The 16,938-nt window shown below is 45.3% G+C and overlaps 1 protein-coding gene across 6 annotated transcripts in view; it reads right to left on the reverse strand.

Moving 5' to 3' along the window:
* Nucleotides 1-11: 11 nt before the first annotated feature.
* CACNA1C (calcium voltage-gated channel subunit alpha1 C) overlaps nucleotides 12-16,938 on the reverse strand; it is a 498,678-nt gene continuing 481,751 nt past the window's right edge. For 5 of the 6 annotated variants that reach the window (XM_032986290.2, XM_032986289.2, XM_032986291.2 and 2 more), the window contains 7 exons: nucleotides 16,405-16,757; nucleotides 15,488-15,514; nucleotides 13,985-14,113; nucleotides 13,397-13,506; nucleotides 11,296-11,399; nucleotides 8,130-8,453; nucleotides 378-7,858 (listed from right to left, as the gene is read on the reverse strand). In XM_032986290.2, the coding sequence (XP_032842181.1) occupies nucleotides 7,562-7,858; nucleotides 8,130-8,453; nucleotides 11,296-11,399; nucleotides 13,397-13,506; nucleotides 13,985-14,113; nucleotides 15,488-15,514; nucleotides 16,405-16,757 (1,344 nt within the window). In that variant the 3' untranslated portion in view covers nucleotides 378-7,561. Of the gene's footprint in view, nucleotides 7,859-8,129; nucleotides 8,454-11,295; nucleotides 11,400-13,396; nucleotides 13,507-13,984; nucleotides 14,114-15,487; nucleotides 15,515-16,404; nucleotides 16,758-16,938 lie in introns of all 6 variants that reach the window. The other variant, XM_042795184.1, reaches the window with a different exon arrangement.

A 16,938-nucleotide genomic window follows, 5' to 3' on the forward strand; every position in this document is an offset into this window, starting at 1 on the left:
ATTACACTGTATTTAGGCTGCAGGCGTTTATTTTTTTGTTGCATATGCTTGGTAACAAAGAATCCTGTGGAGAAAATGTTAAGTGTGTGGTTATGCATGAGTCACACTTTGGACATCATGACACGGCAGAATTTCCGCAGTGACAACAGTACAGAAAGCGGTTGGATTTCCTAAGTTACTGTTTAACAGGGCAGGCTGTGACTGTCCAAGACTGTTCTGCAGCCCCTTAAATACACGAGAGAGCCCATGAATGGCAGCGGGACTGAAGATGGGAAATAAGGGGCTGCAGGAAGCTGTCTTATTTTACAGCCGCTGCTGAGAGAAGGGAGCAATGTCAAAGGAGTTCTGATAACATTTACAATATTAAACAAATCTGGACATTGTTTAGAAATTTATTAGCAATTTTAAAATAACATCATTCCTTAGATAAAAATGCAATCTTACAGGAATATACATTTGTCCCACACAGAGATGACCCTATAGCTCACTGGAGGGCCATTCGCTCTAACTTTCCTCTGTTGATTTTAAAACGTGCGAGAGGGCAAGACGGACTCTGGCACTGATGACAGGCTTACATGACGGTTACAAACTGTACAGCATTATTTACAAAAGCATTTCTGTGGGTTCATGAAAACTAGATATAAAATTGTGGAAGGAGGTAAAGAATTGAGATGGGGAAGGGCTTGGGTGGAGGTGCAAGGGAGGGCTGGGAGGGTGGGCAGGGAGCGTAGGGAAGAGTGGGAGAGGAGGTTTATATCTGGACTGATTTATACTTGAGAGAGGTCATTTTACAGCTCTGGGCAATTCAAATGAAGGCAAAACACTTATATTTATCAACATTTATAGCTGATGATCAGAGCAGGAAATGGTGCTCCAGGGCCTGAACTTAAGAGGTGCTGAGGAACCCCATCTTCCCTGAAGTCACTGGGAAACACAGGTATGCAGTACCTTGCCGGGCCAGACCCAAACCATGCAGATGCAGGCCAGATACAGTACCCCCCAGACCTTAAACAGTTTTGATCCTGCAATGCTCAGTCACTGGTGCTGATGTGAATTCAGACTGCGTGAGAGATCAGCTCCTAAATTACACTTTCAGTCCTGAAACTGGAATAGATTCCAACCACTTCTTGCCAGAATTCACCCAAAGCGACTTATTCCTTGCTCTAACGAGCAGCAATTGTTTGGAGGGAGATTTCATCATTCAGAATTGATTTTTAAGGCAGTTTTAAAACTATCTCCCCCTTTTTGTGTGTGTGTGTGATGCAGCAATGTTTGTCAAAGAGATATTTACAGTCTCCTCCTCCTCTGAAATCTTCCCACATTCAGACTGTCAAGACTGAATAAGCCTGAACCAGTCACTTCAACGAGCAATCATAAAGTTGATGATGTTTAGGTAGTATTGGCTGCCAGTCTACCTAGGTGCTTGAGATGGGAGCAGACTGGCGTTACAGCCTGGTTGGGAAAGAGGTTGCGTTTCGCCTGGCTGAGCAAAATGCAAAAGAAAACCACGCGTATTTCATAGTCTAAACGATGAGGCTAATGAATGGTGTCTGAGTTTGTGGGTCTGTCTTGAAAGGGAAAATGCTTTGGAAAGGGGCTGTTTGAATGCTGGCAGAAAAATCTGTTGTTGGGTGGAGTGACGCCTACTCTCGCCTGGGCTTGCCCCGGCTCCGCTGGGCCCGGGATGCCGCCGCTAACCCTGGCCTAACGTAAGGGCTGGGCAGCGCGCCGTGAACTTCAGGCTGTAGGAGTGGAGGCTGTCTGCGTGACGTGGGGGTAGAAAAACAACAGCATGGGAGTGTGGAGATGAGCTCCTGATCCTGCCTAACTAAGCCCTTGGTAATGTTAATGAAGATTCCCTTATTATATCAGTCATTGGTGCTGCTCCTCTCAATTAGCCCTTTAGAAAGGGACTTGATTAAGTTGCCTAATTGTCTCCTGCCACCCGAGATCTCTGCCATCCACGTGGGGCTGGTAGCTGTGGCACCAGTCCTGGGGAAGTGCTGTGCCTTTCTGGACCAGCTGCTGCAGGCCAGGCAGAGTACTGTAGCGTATCTCCAGTGGCAGCAGATGCCCACATTTAGGCAACCGAGTCGAGCCCTGTGCCCCTAACGAAGGCCTGTTTTTTATGCTCAAGTGTTAACTCAAGTCCCCTGTAAGGGGCAGGGGAAGAATGGAGGATTTAACTAGAACACTAAAGTTTATATCAGCAAGAGGGTTTTTTTCCATTCCGGTGTGATGCTACTGACTTCTCTGAAAGCAATTGGAGCCCAGTCTGTCTTCAGTACAGGACATATCTCTTGGCTGTGCTTCTGCCCTCAGCTGCCCCATCTCAGGGCGCTGTAGCAGCAAGACCGTAGTGGTTTCAGCTGTCCAGAAACAAAGCAGCAACAGAAAGCAAAGCTCCACAGACTGAGATCCCATTGAAACCTTCTGGATTCCTGGGCTTGCTAACCCAGAATAAAACTTTAAAAACTCTGTTACATTCAAAAGAAGAAAAAAAGAAACCCTGTGCAGCTATTGAAATTTATATTTCTTAGACTTCTTTGGAGAAGAAAATAAATGGAGGAAAGATATAAACAAATTTTTCTGGGCCCAGTTCTGTTTTCCACGTTCTTTGCATCAATACAACCTCCTTGGCCTCTAGTGCCCTCCGGCCTTGTGCTAGTAAGATGGGAACTGGGGCTTCCGATGGCCTGGAATATTTTCTTTACATTCACTGCAGTTCTCATTACAGTAACTGATAAAATCTCACCACTACCTGAACACCCCAACTGGATTCTACTTATTTTCCAAACTTTGTTGTGCTCCAAATTCCCCATTCAGTGTTCCTCTCCCCCACCCGGCCCCTGCCAGGGGGACAGTCATTACAGGACTGTGCATATATCTTAGGTTACTCAGTTCTGCCTCAGTAGGGCTGCTTCACTCCAGCTCACTGGACCAACGGGTTGGGGTTTCTCATCTACACATACGAAGCAAGGCCTCCAACTTCATCTATGACACAGGTGAACAACCCCACGGGCTCACGGTGCCGTCACCTTGTACGATTGTGTCTGTGTGCAAACGCGCATACATTTCATACAGCAATCTGAAACTATCAGGCAGAAAAGACACAGGAGCCTGGCTGAGACCCATACAACTGTTATATTGGCGTCAGTCTAAAGAAAGCAATGATACATTGCTTTGGAAATTATCAAGAAATGTAAAAAATGCATTTGCCCTTTTTTTGTTGTTGTTGTTTTCATTGTTGTCGTAGTCATCGGGGCAGGGTTCTGAGTCAGAAAACAAAGCAGAAATAGATGCAATTCTGTACATGGCGCCTCTCTGGCTGTCCCTCCGTGCTGGGGGGTGGTGGGCAGGGTAATAAAACAGGCGGGACCCCTGCAGTAGCAGCAGCATCTACACCATCATCGTTCACATGTCCAGCTGAAGAGGCAGATGATGCAGAAAAGGTCTGTGGATAACAAAACTCCAGCTCTGGATCATGAGTTCCACTTTCTTCCCCATAACATCAGCCACACAGAAATAAGGAAGAAAAAAAAGAAATGCACCTGGTGTGGCTGGCCCAGTACTGCCTGGAATAATGAGCAGGAGTGATACAGGGAGGAGGTTTGTTGTTTTATAAGAAATGTCTTTAGTCTGCAGTGTACTCTTGCAAGTTAGAGATGCTTGGTGGCAAACAGCAGATCGTTTTCCCCATTCTTTCCTTCCATGCCACTCTTCAGCCATCGGTTCCTTCAAAGCTCCCATCCACAGCACAGTGATTGTACCCTCCACAGGGAAAGAAGGACGCTCCAGGAACTAAACCTGCCCCTGCCTTCCCACCATCCCCCAGACACTACCTCACCCAAAGGAGGCAGTAGCTCTTTGCTCAGTCCTGTCACAATGTGCACATTGGAAGTACCTCAAATGAAAAAAAAAAAAAAATTTAAAAATGCTGCCCTCCCCAGAAAGAGAAATTTGCACAGCTGGCACCAGCAATTACTAGATTTAACACCTGCCCCTCAAAATACAAAAGTCAACTGCATTCTCTGCTAGCCATGTGTTTTCCACTCTGCAAGACCTAAGGGGTCTTCCAGCAGAGAGCAGGGTTTCCCCTGGCCAGTGTAAGCTCTGACTCCTGAGGGAGTCACAGCTTTCCCCCAGAATGTGTGGGGCATCCTTTCCACCATTTGCCTTCCTGTCAAGAAAAATCCTAAAAGATGACACAGGCCATCAAGCATCCAAAATGTCCATTGCCACCACTAATTTAGGTCAGTACTTTGTTTCTCAGGAGCAGAGAAAACCTCTGTCTCCCACTGGGAGTGTCAGATGGACTTTCTAGTGGAAGAAAATGAGATAGGGAGCCCTTACACGGATTTCAGAATTTTTCAGAAACAGCCAGGCACAGCGTTATTTCCTTTCAAGTAGCTTCAGAGCACACCAGCACCAGCAGCAGCAAACTCTCAGAGGGAGACACGCTTGTGTGCCCGGCTTGATATAGCCACAAGGGATGGAAAGGATGAGACTGACTGACATCAGCTGGTCACTTTTCCCCAGGGAAGTCTTGAATTAGGACTTCGATGGCAGATGGTTGTATAAATGGATTCATACTTCTCTAGTTTAAAAGGATTTGGGTTTTTTTCAAAGTATCTTGAGCTGTTACTGTCTGGTTCAAAATGGCACTGAAAAAAGCGGACTGTCAAAAATACCCTTTGCTATTTCTGCTTTATGCCCCAAAGAATCAAGAAGAAAAACAAGGGCATTACAAAAATAACGTAATCATCATATGCAATAAATGTTCTCTGACATCTGCAGAAGCTCAAGATTTGAATGAAAGTTTAGCTCTGAGTCAGATCACACCTCCTAGCTCAGCACTGATCTGCAAGTTTGTGAACCGTCTTGAGAAGGGAGAAAAAACAGCAGTAGTCTAGACAAAAATCAGTTGCATAAAATCTAACAATGCCTGCCTGGTTTTTCCAGCCTCTCTCAGGGGTTAGGGCCAAGTATCAGTGTGAGGAAAGTCAAGAGAGGTTCACACTCACTAGTAGGGAAATATGGCTGGGGCATGCTCTGCCATCGGATGTTTCATGACTTAGAATCTGATTCACCCACTTAAAGTTCTGGTAAGAGGGATGAGACCGTGCATAGGAACACAAAAAAGTCACTTAACATCTGCATCTTGACCAGACTGCAGCAATTCTCCTAAGCAGTGATCCAGAGCTCTCTTCCTCACTTATCCTCTGCTTTCAGTCCAGACCAGAGTTAGATAATTTTACTTGGCTAACGATTGTGCCTCTTGCATTTGCTTATCCCAGCACCCTGCTATACTCAATCAGGGTTAGCTATTTAATAAGTGAATTTTGAAAGCTTTTTTCTTTCCCCCACTCCTTGAATTGCTGGTGCCAGCTGAATACGTAGGATGGATCTGCCAAATGTGCTTGGGGGTCTTGCCACCCTTGAGTGGGACGAGACCTTTAGAGAAACTGAGCGAAAAGAAGAAAGAGAACAAAGCCTGGACAAAATGGCCCGGTCTCGGGAAGAAAGATTCTCTACCAATAAAGTCATCGTGCATGTTTAAAGGGAGTGAGGAAGAAGGAAAATGAACACAAGATATGCAAAATCAGTAACGTTCAACCTGTCAGTGGACTGCAGAATAGTTACTTACACCAGGTACACTTTGTTCATTGTACAAATTAAAAAAGGAAAAAAAATAGTACCCCTTTCCCCAACCACACGTAGAAAAGCACTTAAAAGTTCAAAGGTAAAGCTTGGCACATTCCAAATACGAAATGTTTCACTTGACATGCAGCAAAATATACAAGAAGTGATTCTTTTTTTTCTTTTTTTTTTTAAACAAACTTAATTCATCATCTTTGCTTGGCACAATTGCAATTCATTTTAAAAAAATATTTGAAAAATACTGAAACTGACCTGAATTCAAGTATAACGGTTTCTTCAACAGAAACATTATCAATGCAATAAAACATCACACGGAATATATCGAAGCGTAACGCCTTCTGGTTTGTGGTTTTTGTTTTTTTTTTTTTTGTTTGTTTGTTTCCCCCCACCCCACCATTTTTTTCTATACAGTTTTAATGCCAACACAACTTACAATTGTATTTTAAAATGAATATTATTGCATTGTTTTTGCATATCTTGTGGAACAGAAAATGCAAAGAGTTACTGATTCCCCTTTCAAAAGCAGAGACAGTGGTTTGTTTTTGCATTCAGATGGCCCCAGATACAGATCTCCTGCAGCTCAAACCAGGATGTGGAGAACTGCATGCACTTACACATACACACGCGCGCGCACGCACACTCGCTCGGTATTGCTCCCACACTCACAGATACACTTAGCACTAAAAAGAACCCAAATCAATCACTCAAATGTGCAAGACTATATCAAGTGCATTGCCTACTATCTTTAAATTATAAAACAACAACAAAAAAAGGAGGTTTCAGTTACTAGCAAATAAAATTACAAATTGTTGGTGTACATAATGGTTGGTAAAACTCATCTATCATTATACGTCTACCAAATTTCAATGGAGAAAAAAACCCCCCAGTTTAAATAATACAACATGATGAAACCAATTTAACATTTGCAAAGGTGAAAATAAACCAAAAAAAAAAAAAAAAAAAGGTAGGTGATTACAAAACGTTGTAAACACTCCCTTCTCCCTTCAAGAAAAAAAACCCAAAACAACAAAAAAAAGTCAAAATAAAAACTGCAACATGCTTTCAAGAAAATATCAAACTGCAAAACAAGGAGAGATCTACACAAGCCCATCACCACCACCACCACCTCGGCCAGAGCGGGCCAGGCCGGCTCAGCCCCGCCGCAGAGCCTGCTCCCCGCTCTCCCACTGGCTGGCACGGCTGGCTGTCTGAGCTCTGATTGGTCGGCAGGAGACTGCCTGAGCTCGGATTGGCTGGCAAGCGCCTGCTCGAGCTCCGATTGGTTGGCAGGAGTGGCTGCCTGAGCTTGGATTGGTTGGCAGAGGTGGCCGCCTGGGAGTCTCGGCAGGGTTGGGCAGCGCTGCCGCCTGCCCCACGGGCACCCGCGGGCTTCTTCTGCTTCCTCCTCCCCTGCGCCGTGCGGGATCCACGGCAGAAGAAGTCCTCCTCCTCTGCTTCCGAATCAAAGGGCCTTGGCTTTATGGAGACGGTGAGGCTCATACAGAATATGTGCAAAATGATTTTTACAAGCAAAGTTGAAAGACACCCGTTTGACGCAGGGTCCTTTTGGCTAGGGCCATCCACAGGAAGCTGAGGTTCCCCTTCGTGCTTGGGAGGCAGTCGTCGTTCCTTGTGCAGGGACTGAAAAAAAGAGGGAGCTGGCTCTCCTCCTCTTCCTCCTCCTCCTCCTCACTCTTCCTTCATGGACACATGCTGGGGTTATATCCGCTCCTGAAAAGCTTTCTTACACCACCCAACTCTGCGACTCGTCCCAACAGAAATGAATGAAGAACGCTGTTCCGGTTACTCCAGGTCACGAGAACAGTGAGGCACTTCTGAAACAAACCCATTAGGAACATTGAAACAAATAAAAAACCAGCATCGCTTCCAGCCCTGGCAACTACAGGCTGCTGATATAAATCCTGCTGTCCTTGAGCTCCTCCTGACTTTTTCTACAATCCGGGTTCTGCACCTCTTCCTCTTCCTCTCCTGCACTGTCCTGCCCTGGGTCCCTGCAGTTAACAAAAGGCAAGAGGTTGCCATTGGGGCTCTGCTTGCTGTTACCATTGAGAATGTTGTCTGCTGCATTTTCCATCTCTTCTATCGTCATGTCACAGGCGTCTGCGAGCTCCTGGGTTGTGACCTCAATGAACTTTGGATCTTGAGCAAACTGCATCAGTCCTTCCGAAATCAAGACCTTCAAAAGCAGGTAGGGAAGCAGAGACAAAGACATACGTTAGTACTCTGCGTCATCAACCCTGTCGCGCCCCTAACACAACCCTCTTTACTGCTGTATTTTCCCCAGCGGCCCTTCTCCTCCCAGTCACGCTGCTAACCCCTGCTCGGAGTTGGTCTTCCCTACTCTTGGCACTGTGAGCAGCAACATATCTGCCTCCCCGCTCCTCTGCGGGCTGCGTTTCCAGTTGGCCCTGACACTGCCTGTGTCCTTAGGGACTCTGCAGCCTTACCGCTTCGACCAGGCTGCCAGCGCTGCCGTGAAACTGCCTGCTGCTCCCTCCGGTCTGGCTGGGGACGGTGAGGGAGACCGGCCTGGCTCTCCTCGGGCTGCTGCAGCCGGTGTCGTCAGGGTACCGAGAGCCGCAGTGTACTGACGGGAAGCTGCTGTTGAGCTTCTCAGTGGACTCTGCCCCGTCGAGGCGCAGAGTCGGGATGGTCTGTTGCGGCCAGCCACGGCTGCAGGGTGTAGCGGGGGGAGTAGCACACAGCCGAGAGAACATGGTGGGGGAATGGCTTCGCTGGAGCAGGGGACTCAGGCCAGCCACCGCTAACGCCTGTGGACAAAGGAGAAACAAGACGAGTGAGAGCTCGCTCTTAGCAGCGGGGCTGGAACACGGAGGCTCTGGAGAAACTACCCGAGAAAGGCCTGGAGTGTCTCGAGGCTTGTGAAAACGGCTGCCAGCTCCTGGAACGGTTTGGACGTTTCCTGCGAACTCATTTTGCAAGCTTTCCTTTCGACGGTGTGTCCTGTGCTAGTGCCAAGCACCAGACTGCGAACTTTCACGACTGCAGTTCTTCAGCCTTGGAGACACTGCACCGACAGGAGGGATGCAGCCCCGCTCCCCACAGCCCTGCCAGAAACACCACCTCTTCTCCAGTGGGTGAGACAGCAATTCACTTTCCCACCACTGCCACCACCCATACCACTAGCTTTTACTGCCAAGTGCTGTGTTTTCTGTGAGTGTCTGCTGTGGAACCCGAATGAATACCAGATGTGAATTTTAGATGTGTCTGCAGTTGGCAATAACTATAAATCCACCGCTGGATTTTAAGGCATGTGCTGTTGCTGGTGGGAGGATCAATATCTGATAATTATACTTTGAGCCGTTCAGTCCTTCCTGTAATCATATACACAACCTCTGAGTCATCCAGCCTCCTTTATAACAAGTTTTCTTTTGCCAAGAAAGGTTGGACCAGATGACCCTTGAGGTCCCTTCCAACTTGGTATTCTATGATTCCATGAAATTTCTCAAGTAGCCTCTGGGCTGATCTAATGTCTTATGCATGGTGACTGCTGCCTTGTTTCATAAGCAATGCTGTCAGGGTCATAAGCTCATCTCACAGAGCTCACTGCTGCCTAGTAAGAGCAAAGAAATAAAAGCATAGAAAATACAAATGCATGTGAATTGTGTTGCAGAGAATCCTCTTGTTCGGGCTGGGGTTAGTTTCACGCAGCTTCAGCTATCTGAAGGTTATATGTTTAGTATAAGCTGTGTAGAGAGACAACCTCTTTTTGATACCTGCCCAAAAATGCTATCTGGAGGATGAGACATAGACGAGACTTATACTTGCCCTTTGGGGATGCTCTTTCCCTCTGTTGACCACAGCGGGACTGAACTGACTGGTTTAAACTAGAGCGCTGACTTTAAGGTATCTAACATTCAGTGAAGCTTAGTCCATCTGCCACTGAAATCTTTAGGAACTGACAACCATGCTGTGCTGATGAGTTCAGTGACAGATGAACAAAAGAATTAATTGTCACCTACAAGGTTCACTGAGATTTTCTCAGGAATTAGATGTCAGACTCCTATCAAATTTCAGTGAGAAAGAAAGCCCTTAAAAATTCATCTGTATAAGTCTTGCCCTGCAGGCTATGATGGCTTCAGCACATCCCTTAAAATGCCAGGACTTCAAGGAGAGCTCTAGATCTGTCAGGCAGGACAACTGAACCAGTTTTTCAGCTTTGGCAGAAACGCATACAAGTTGCTTTATCCAAAATATAAGGTTCTGAGGAAGTTGAAAGAAGTTTGCAGGGATTGCTTTGAGCTTCAGCTGCATATATTCACAAATCATGATGTGTGAGTATTTTGTAAGAATACCTTTTCAAGCATTCACGAGCAACTGACTCCATTGCGCTTAGCAGAGGCAACCTTTCCGCTTGTTTTAAGCCTGTTCTTGTTTTAAGCACTGTTGTAGGCTAACATTTTTGTAAACATATGAACACTGCTGAGTGTTGTCAGCTGGAGGCCAGATGCCTATTTCAGGGTAACTCTGCAGGCTGGCTGAGTGACACTGGGGTGGGTAGAGCCCCACCCCTCTAGGTTTGGAGCTGTATTCTGGGCAGAGGAAGGGTGAAGTAGCTCCATCCAATTTTGTACAGGTTGGAGGGAGGCGATTCTTCCAGCCGGGTGGGCTGAGAGGGTGGGAGGCAAGTGTCCCCTCTGCCTGGCCTGCTGTGGGAGGGCAGGAAGCTTCAGGAGGGCTGTTGCTGCTGTGGGAAGCTGTTTCCTGCTCACTCCTCCCTGACCTAACACATTTGCTGGTTGTCCCTGCCACAGCTGTAACTCTGCAGACCACTACTTTCTGGAGCTTGACCCTTAAAGGATAACTGGCTGAGAGTGGAGGTGAGAAAAGCCAGGGAGCCTCAAGCGTGCTCATCTCTCACTCCTCCCATCACTGCCACGGGGCATTTTCTGCTCCTGTGGCAGCCTAAGGAGGTGGGAAGGCCGTTCTGCCCTGTCCTGGGGGACTGCACGGAGCAGGATGTCCCACTTGCATGGCTGGCACTACCATCTGCACTTGTTTCTTTTATGGTGACAAAAAGTGGCAGCATCAAGCTAAAAGACACAAATCTACTTTGGACTATGTCAGCTGGCTAATCACCTAGGTATGTGCCTAAGCATACATTTGATAGGCCGCTGAATACAGTTACAAATCAGTTTAAGAAGCTGATTAACTACATATAATCAGTTTATGTTTTAAAATGATTAATTACAGTTACTGGTTACCTTTAATTAACATGAAAGTAGACCCTGCACATTTTATTCATATGCATACTACCATCAAAGCCAGTGTAATTGCACTGCAGCATGCAATTTGGGTAGTTATTTTTATCCTTTAGCTAGCTTTTTATTTTACACTTTCATCGACATCAGAAAATGATAACTGCTGACTCCAAAGGATGTGTTCCTGTTGCATTCTTCTGGGAATGATAAAAATCCTGAAAGCAGGAATGAACATGATGGCATATACGATTTAAAAAAATTGAACCTTTGATGTGGGTGAGAAACTATCCCTAATGGTTTGTAAAAAGTTAGTTGGGATACAATGTGGGGGCACTGCAGGTGGTAGAGTGTCAGTTACATCGCTGGGCTATTTGTCATTATTAATGCTTACCTGATGATGTACCAAATGCAAAGGCAGAACTGTCTTCTGCGAGACGTCTACGCCCTGGTTTTTCTGTCTTTTCAGACACTCTAAGTGAAAAGATGCTCTCCGACCTGAAACAGCAATCACACACAACTGTGTCCATCACTCATAATAGACTGCAGGTAACCTGTTTTCAGTTTCTTTTAGTGCAGTCCTATTGGTGATACAGCAAAGACACCCACATTGTAGGCTCTGTCCACTTTCCCTCAACATTTTGCCCCTTTCAAAGCATTTGTATTTACAAAAAGCAGTCAAGCACCCTGGACCAACAGCACTACCTTCCAGGCAAGCTGCAAGATAAAATTCTGGATGATGATTTTTATTTTTCCTCTTTTAAAACACTGTCCTAATAGATACCATGCAGCTGATTTCCCTCCTAAGCAGTGGAACTGTTCTCAGACCTCTCGGGTTCAGGTGAAGCCCCCAGTGGGACTGATGATGGCAGCTGAGGCTCTGGTGCTGTGCCCGGCTGTGCACAACTGGCAGGAGGGGACGTCAGGCCGCTCAGGTGACATCGGCCTCCTGCCTGCATGTGATCTGTGTCCCTTAGCTGCCAGACATACCACAGTTTATGAGGCTGTGTCTATAGCAAGGTCAAATGGAAGTGAATTAATCAATGGTCGAATTCACTGGTGAATGGAAGGCTGCTTATATAGACGTGAAGCATTTTCAAAATTTGGAAAGAAGGGAAGAGAAAAAAAGCATTTTTTTTCTATTGAAAAAAAAATATTTTAGGGGGAACTACTGAAACAGTCACATTGTTTACTTACTATAAAATTAAACTTTACTTCTGTCAATATGAGAAAGATACTCCCTATACAGGAATTTAAAAGTATCGCAAAGTATGTTTATGAACAAGTGCACAGGCTTTACTTCTGAAGAATGGCAAATAAATCCAGTGTTAAAGATAGAGCTGCATGGCACACTAAAATATTTTGTGGACTTCTTGATCCTGTTGACATTTTTCTGAAGAAGGAAAGAAAATTAGAATTCTGAAAATAGTAAGTATCTATAATATTGATTTGTTGAGAAAAGGGCCTCTCAGAGGTTAGAGGAAACATGCTATAAACCAGAGAACAAATGCTACAATGCAGATAAAAGGTATTTCCTCTTTCTAGAGGAAAAAAAACCCACCTAGTAAAATGAGTATGACAGCACTGTATAAATATTCACTAGAATGTAGTTAATGAAGCATTGTATCAAGGACTTACTGCAAATTTGGTCTTAAAGACAGATATATGAATTGTCATTGCCTAATATTTTAAATTTTGAAATAACATAAATGCTTTTAAAATACTCAATTGTACAAGTATCCTGAAGGATTTCAGTGAAGACTCAGTAGCCTCACTTTAAACATTACACTACCTACTCTGTCACTTTTGTTTTATATGTATATATTTTATGTACATGATTCGTTTTAGTTTCTCCCCCAAATGTCCCTTTTCTCCACACCAGTACTCAGGAAAAAGGCTGAAAAATATTCTGCATAAAAGAGTTCATTTTCTTCCAGACTCTCACATTTGTCCGGATACTTTAATAAAATCTTGTGATTCATGGATTTCACCTGAGTGTAGTCTGCACGCTCAAGCACTTGAAAATCTCCAGGTACAATTAAAGCAGAAAGCAAATTTGTATCATATTAACTTAATCTGAAATTCACTGTTTTCCTTGTAGCAGAAAAGAGAGACAATCTCTCCTTTCTCCCTGCTGAATACACCCAGGACAGAATACCATATACTCAAGGCTAGCCCATTCGGTGACTCCCTGGTGATTGTTTGGAGAGTCTACAGTGCTCTAATAAAGTCCCCTAATTCCCAGGAGGGCTTAATCAAACAGATCATAAGGACTATCCAAACAGCCACAGATTCATCTACTGACTGAGCACGAAGTCAGTAGAGCGATGTGCATGGTCAGGATCGTATGCACGCCGTGGGATTCCTGGTCTCACGAGCTAAATGCAGCAAACAGCAACACCCATGCCCACACATGCTGGGATTCCTCCAGCGAGATGTGAGAACTCAGTTGAGGCAGAGGAGAGCACAGCCCGTGTGTCATGCTGGGAGGTTACCTAGAGCTGAGGAGCACAGAAACCCTTTCTTCGGAGAGTGCCGGGTGTCCTCTGCTTTGTTGTTTTCTGGTGGAGTAAGTTGTCTGTTTTCATCATCTTGGTATGCGAGCCTGGAAAGGAGAACAGAGAGATTCTAGAAAAGGAGCTGATACTGTACAGAAATAACCCCTCTTCCAGCAGGGAAGCCAGGAAGATCATGCTATTAAATGGATGCAATAGCAAGCTAGCTTCGAGCTATAACTGGTCCAGGAGCAGTAACAAGAGACCATGAGACAGAGAACGCTCTAAAGATGAGATCTGGGAACATTAGATGGTAGAAGTGAATGTTGGGGGGGAGGCCCTGCAGATCCAGATGTCTCATTCAGAGGAGAAGGAAAATCCTAGGTGAAAGATATCCTTTTCAATGTTACTTCTCAGGGCTGAACTGCATTTTTTAAAAAATATTTCCTGATATTTGAGTTGTCTGACTAAAGTCTTCTGGCCTTATCCCATAAATTGACATTTTTGTAGAAAAACATTACCTCTTCCCACCTCTTCCCCTTAATTAAAGAACCACCCAAACACCTTGACTAAAGCTGCAAAGCTCACATTTCGGTAGAGAGCAGACTTGGTTCACTACAGTACTCAACGTCTTCATTCAAATTTTCATCATAAGTCTCATCCTGAGACACTTCCTCTTGGCAAACAATTGCCAGCTGGCTGTCTCTGGAACTGGAGCTAATGAGCAAAAAAGACAAGTCAAGATATGGAGATGGTAAAGACAACCTGTTATAAAGACAAGAATGACAGGCTCCATCTGTCTCAGTTTATTATAATGTTGAAGAGCTATCATAGAAAAATCAATGACTGAACAGAACTGCAGAGTTCACAAATACAAAGCACCAACCTTTGTCTGTGTCCTCTTTCCGAGGAAGAGTTTCTTAAATCAATGCTGAACAATACTGTAAACATATTATTGTCATTTGTGACTACATGTATTCTATAAATGTGCACATCACACTGACCACATTTCCAAAGATATAACTCACTGAACTCAAAGTAAAATCTGAGATGGACTCTTGGAAATACAGATTTTTCCATTCTTGCTAGAGCCTTGGTTATGAATTTCAGAGAAGCCTCCTAGACACTAACAGTAATCCTCTCAGCTCTGTGGTATATGGTCTCTGCCTCCCAAATCCATTACTCTGCATCATCTCTCCCCTCTGCCTCCTGTGCACGCCCTCGTTCCCTGCTGTCTTTTTCATTTTTGGTCCTTTTCTTCTCATCACTAACTGCAGAGTGCTTCTGCTGAATTCAGTAGGATTTGTTCAAACCCTTAAGTGTGACAGCCCTTAATTCGCTGCTTGCCTCCTCTGTCTCTCTGTTTCACATCTTGGCCCTCATATTACACTTCATTCCGAGTTTGTGTTTTCTGAGGGGTAAAGTAAAAATCTGATGGTAGTGTGAATCTTCGAGACACCGACATGGAGGTATTGGAGCCAATGTCAGTCTGTCACTAGCATTTGCAGGAGAGAGCAGTGTGGCAGGTTTTTTTCATCCTTCAGGGACTGGATAGGAAACATTATTTTATCATTTGGTTTAAGCAAAATGCATTGGGAGAAATGTGAATATGCATGGTATAAAACAGCCTGTAGGACAGTGCTGGAGTGACCTTCCTCCTGAGATGCAAGGCAAGTAAAACTGCTAAGGTGCAAAGGGGAGAAAATCAGGACATGGCAGCTGCCCCTATTCAACACACTGTGTTTAGCCAAAACCATACAAAATTTTTGTATGAACATTTCAGGGTGTATTTCACTGTGCTGTGATCAAAGAGTGTATAGATGTGTGACCCCAGCTAGAAACTCTAAAACAACCCGCAAATCTAGAGACCAGCTAGAAACAGTCCGTGCTTCACTACCTGCCTGCGGGCAGAAAAACCCCGAGTTGGGAGTATTGTCTGAAGATGTCATGGTGATCGTTACCTCTTTTTCAGCCCTACTGACACCAAAAAGAAGTGCTCATATTCCGCACTGATGGAGATTTGGACTTTCAATGGGACAAACAATGGGTCTGACACCCAGAGAGAATTAGAGCATGAGGGAGAACACGTACCGTCCCAGTGTTTCGTAGTAATGCGTCCTAATTCAAGGAGGGTGCCCGAAGAAGCAAGGAGAGAAAAGAACACCATGTTAGCAGTGTCACATCAGCACAAGTCAGCAAGGGGGAGGGCAGATGGTAACACATGTTGTGCAACTCCTGTGGCCTCCATCAGGAAGGCATGAAATAGAAAAAACACTGGACTTTTTACTTGTGTGTTCTGCACCCACTGAATTTCCTCCATCTTATTATCCTATTTTGTCCTTTGCTGAGGCAGCATTTCTCCACCTTTTCACATTGCCCATGCTCTGCACTGAAAAAAATTTTTCAGCTCATTCCTGCTGTTACTGAAAGGGTTAACCCTCCTCTTTCCTCCCTGACAAAAGTGATAATCCTTTCATATTAGTCATCTGTGTGTAGACAGCCTGAAAATTGTCCAGAGAAAGGGATTTCCTTTGCTTTGCACAGTATTGCATTTCTGAAAACCTTGCCCTCCTCCCCCCAGAATGCCTTTGGTGATCTCTGTAGGGATGTGACCCGCTGAATGAAAAACAACTGACTTCTACAAAACTCCCTATGGGGCACTTAAGAAATGAATTGCAAGGCTCTTTCATTTACCAGTTGAGAAAACATCTCCCTGTGGTGAAGGAGGGATAAATAAGGCTCCTTTTGGTTCTCACAAAGGTTTCTTCATGATAAAGCCCACACAAATCAGGTGTGTTGGTCAGTAAGAGTGCTGCTGCTTTTCAGTGGTCAGCTGATGCATATCTGTTGTACCATGGGCTTTGGCACAAGTGGAGAACCAGGAGGGTCAATCCAGGCTGCAGGCTGGGCAATGTCTGGTGGGGGGCTTCAGCTCGGCAGCAGTGCTCTGGTGTTTGCGTGCATGTTCCTGTACCTAGTCCCTTGACTCACTCCGCTGTGAAGCTTACCTTTTGGAAGGTAGTTTCCAAGGAGCCTCCTGCACACGTATGGTGGGTGACAAGGGGGTCCCGTGGCCTTCCACCGTGCTGACAGTGCTGGGGTAGCTGGGTGGGCTGGGGAAGCGGCACAGGGCAGTGTTGTTGGCATTGTTGATGTTGGCATTGGAACCTGAAGACGAGTAGCTGCTGGGAGTGAAGGTAGAGTCCACCAGCTTCTCATGAGATGGAGACTCGGTATCTCCCTGGTTGTTGCCAGACTTATTGATATGCAAAGGTCGCTGGGTGGTGAACGTCTGGGGGAAAGCACTCCTGCCATCACTTTGGTAATAGCTGACATGGTTTCCAAACAAGCCTCCAGCTCTCTGTCAGAAAAAAACGAATGATTTTCCCTTTGTGAGTGAGAAGATGTGCAAGAGCCCTGGTGTTTCCTGCTTAGCCTGTTGTTGAGGAAAAAAAACGTGAAGACCAAAGTGTGCATGATGTCACTGGTGCTCTCTCTTCCAGAGGATAGTGCATGGACTTCTCTGTCAGAGAGACTAGGTT

The sequence above is a fragment of the Tyto alba genome, unplaced genomic scaffold, assembly GCF_018691265.1.
Source record: "Tyto alba isolate M040663 unplaced genomic scaffold, T.alba_DEE_v4.0 Super-Scaffold_21, whole genome shotgun sequence".
Classification (NCBI taxonomy): Eukaryota; Metazoa; Chordata; class Aves; order Strigiformes; family Tytonidae; genus Tyto; species Tyto alba.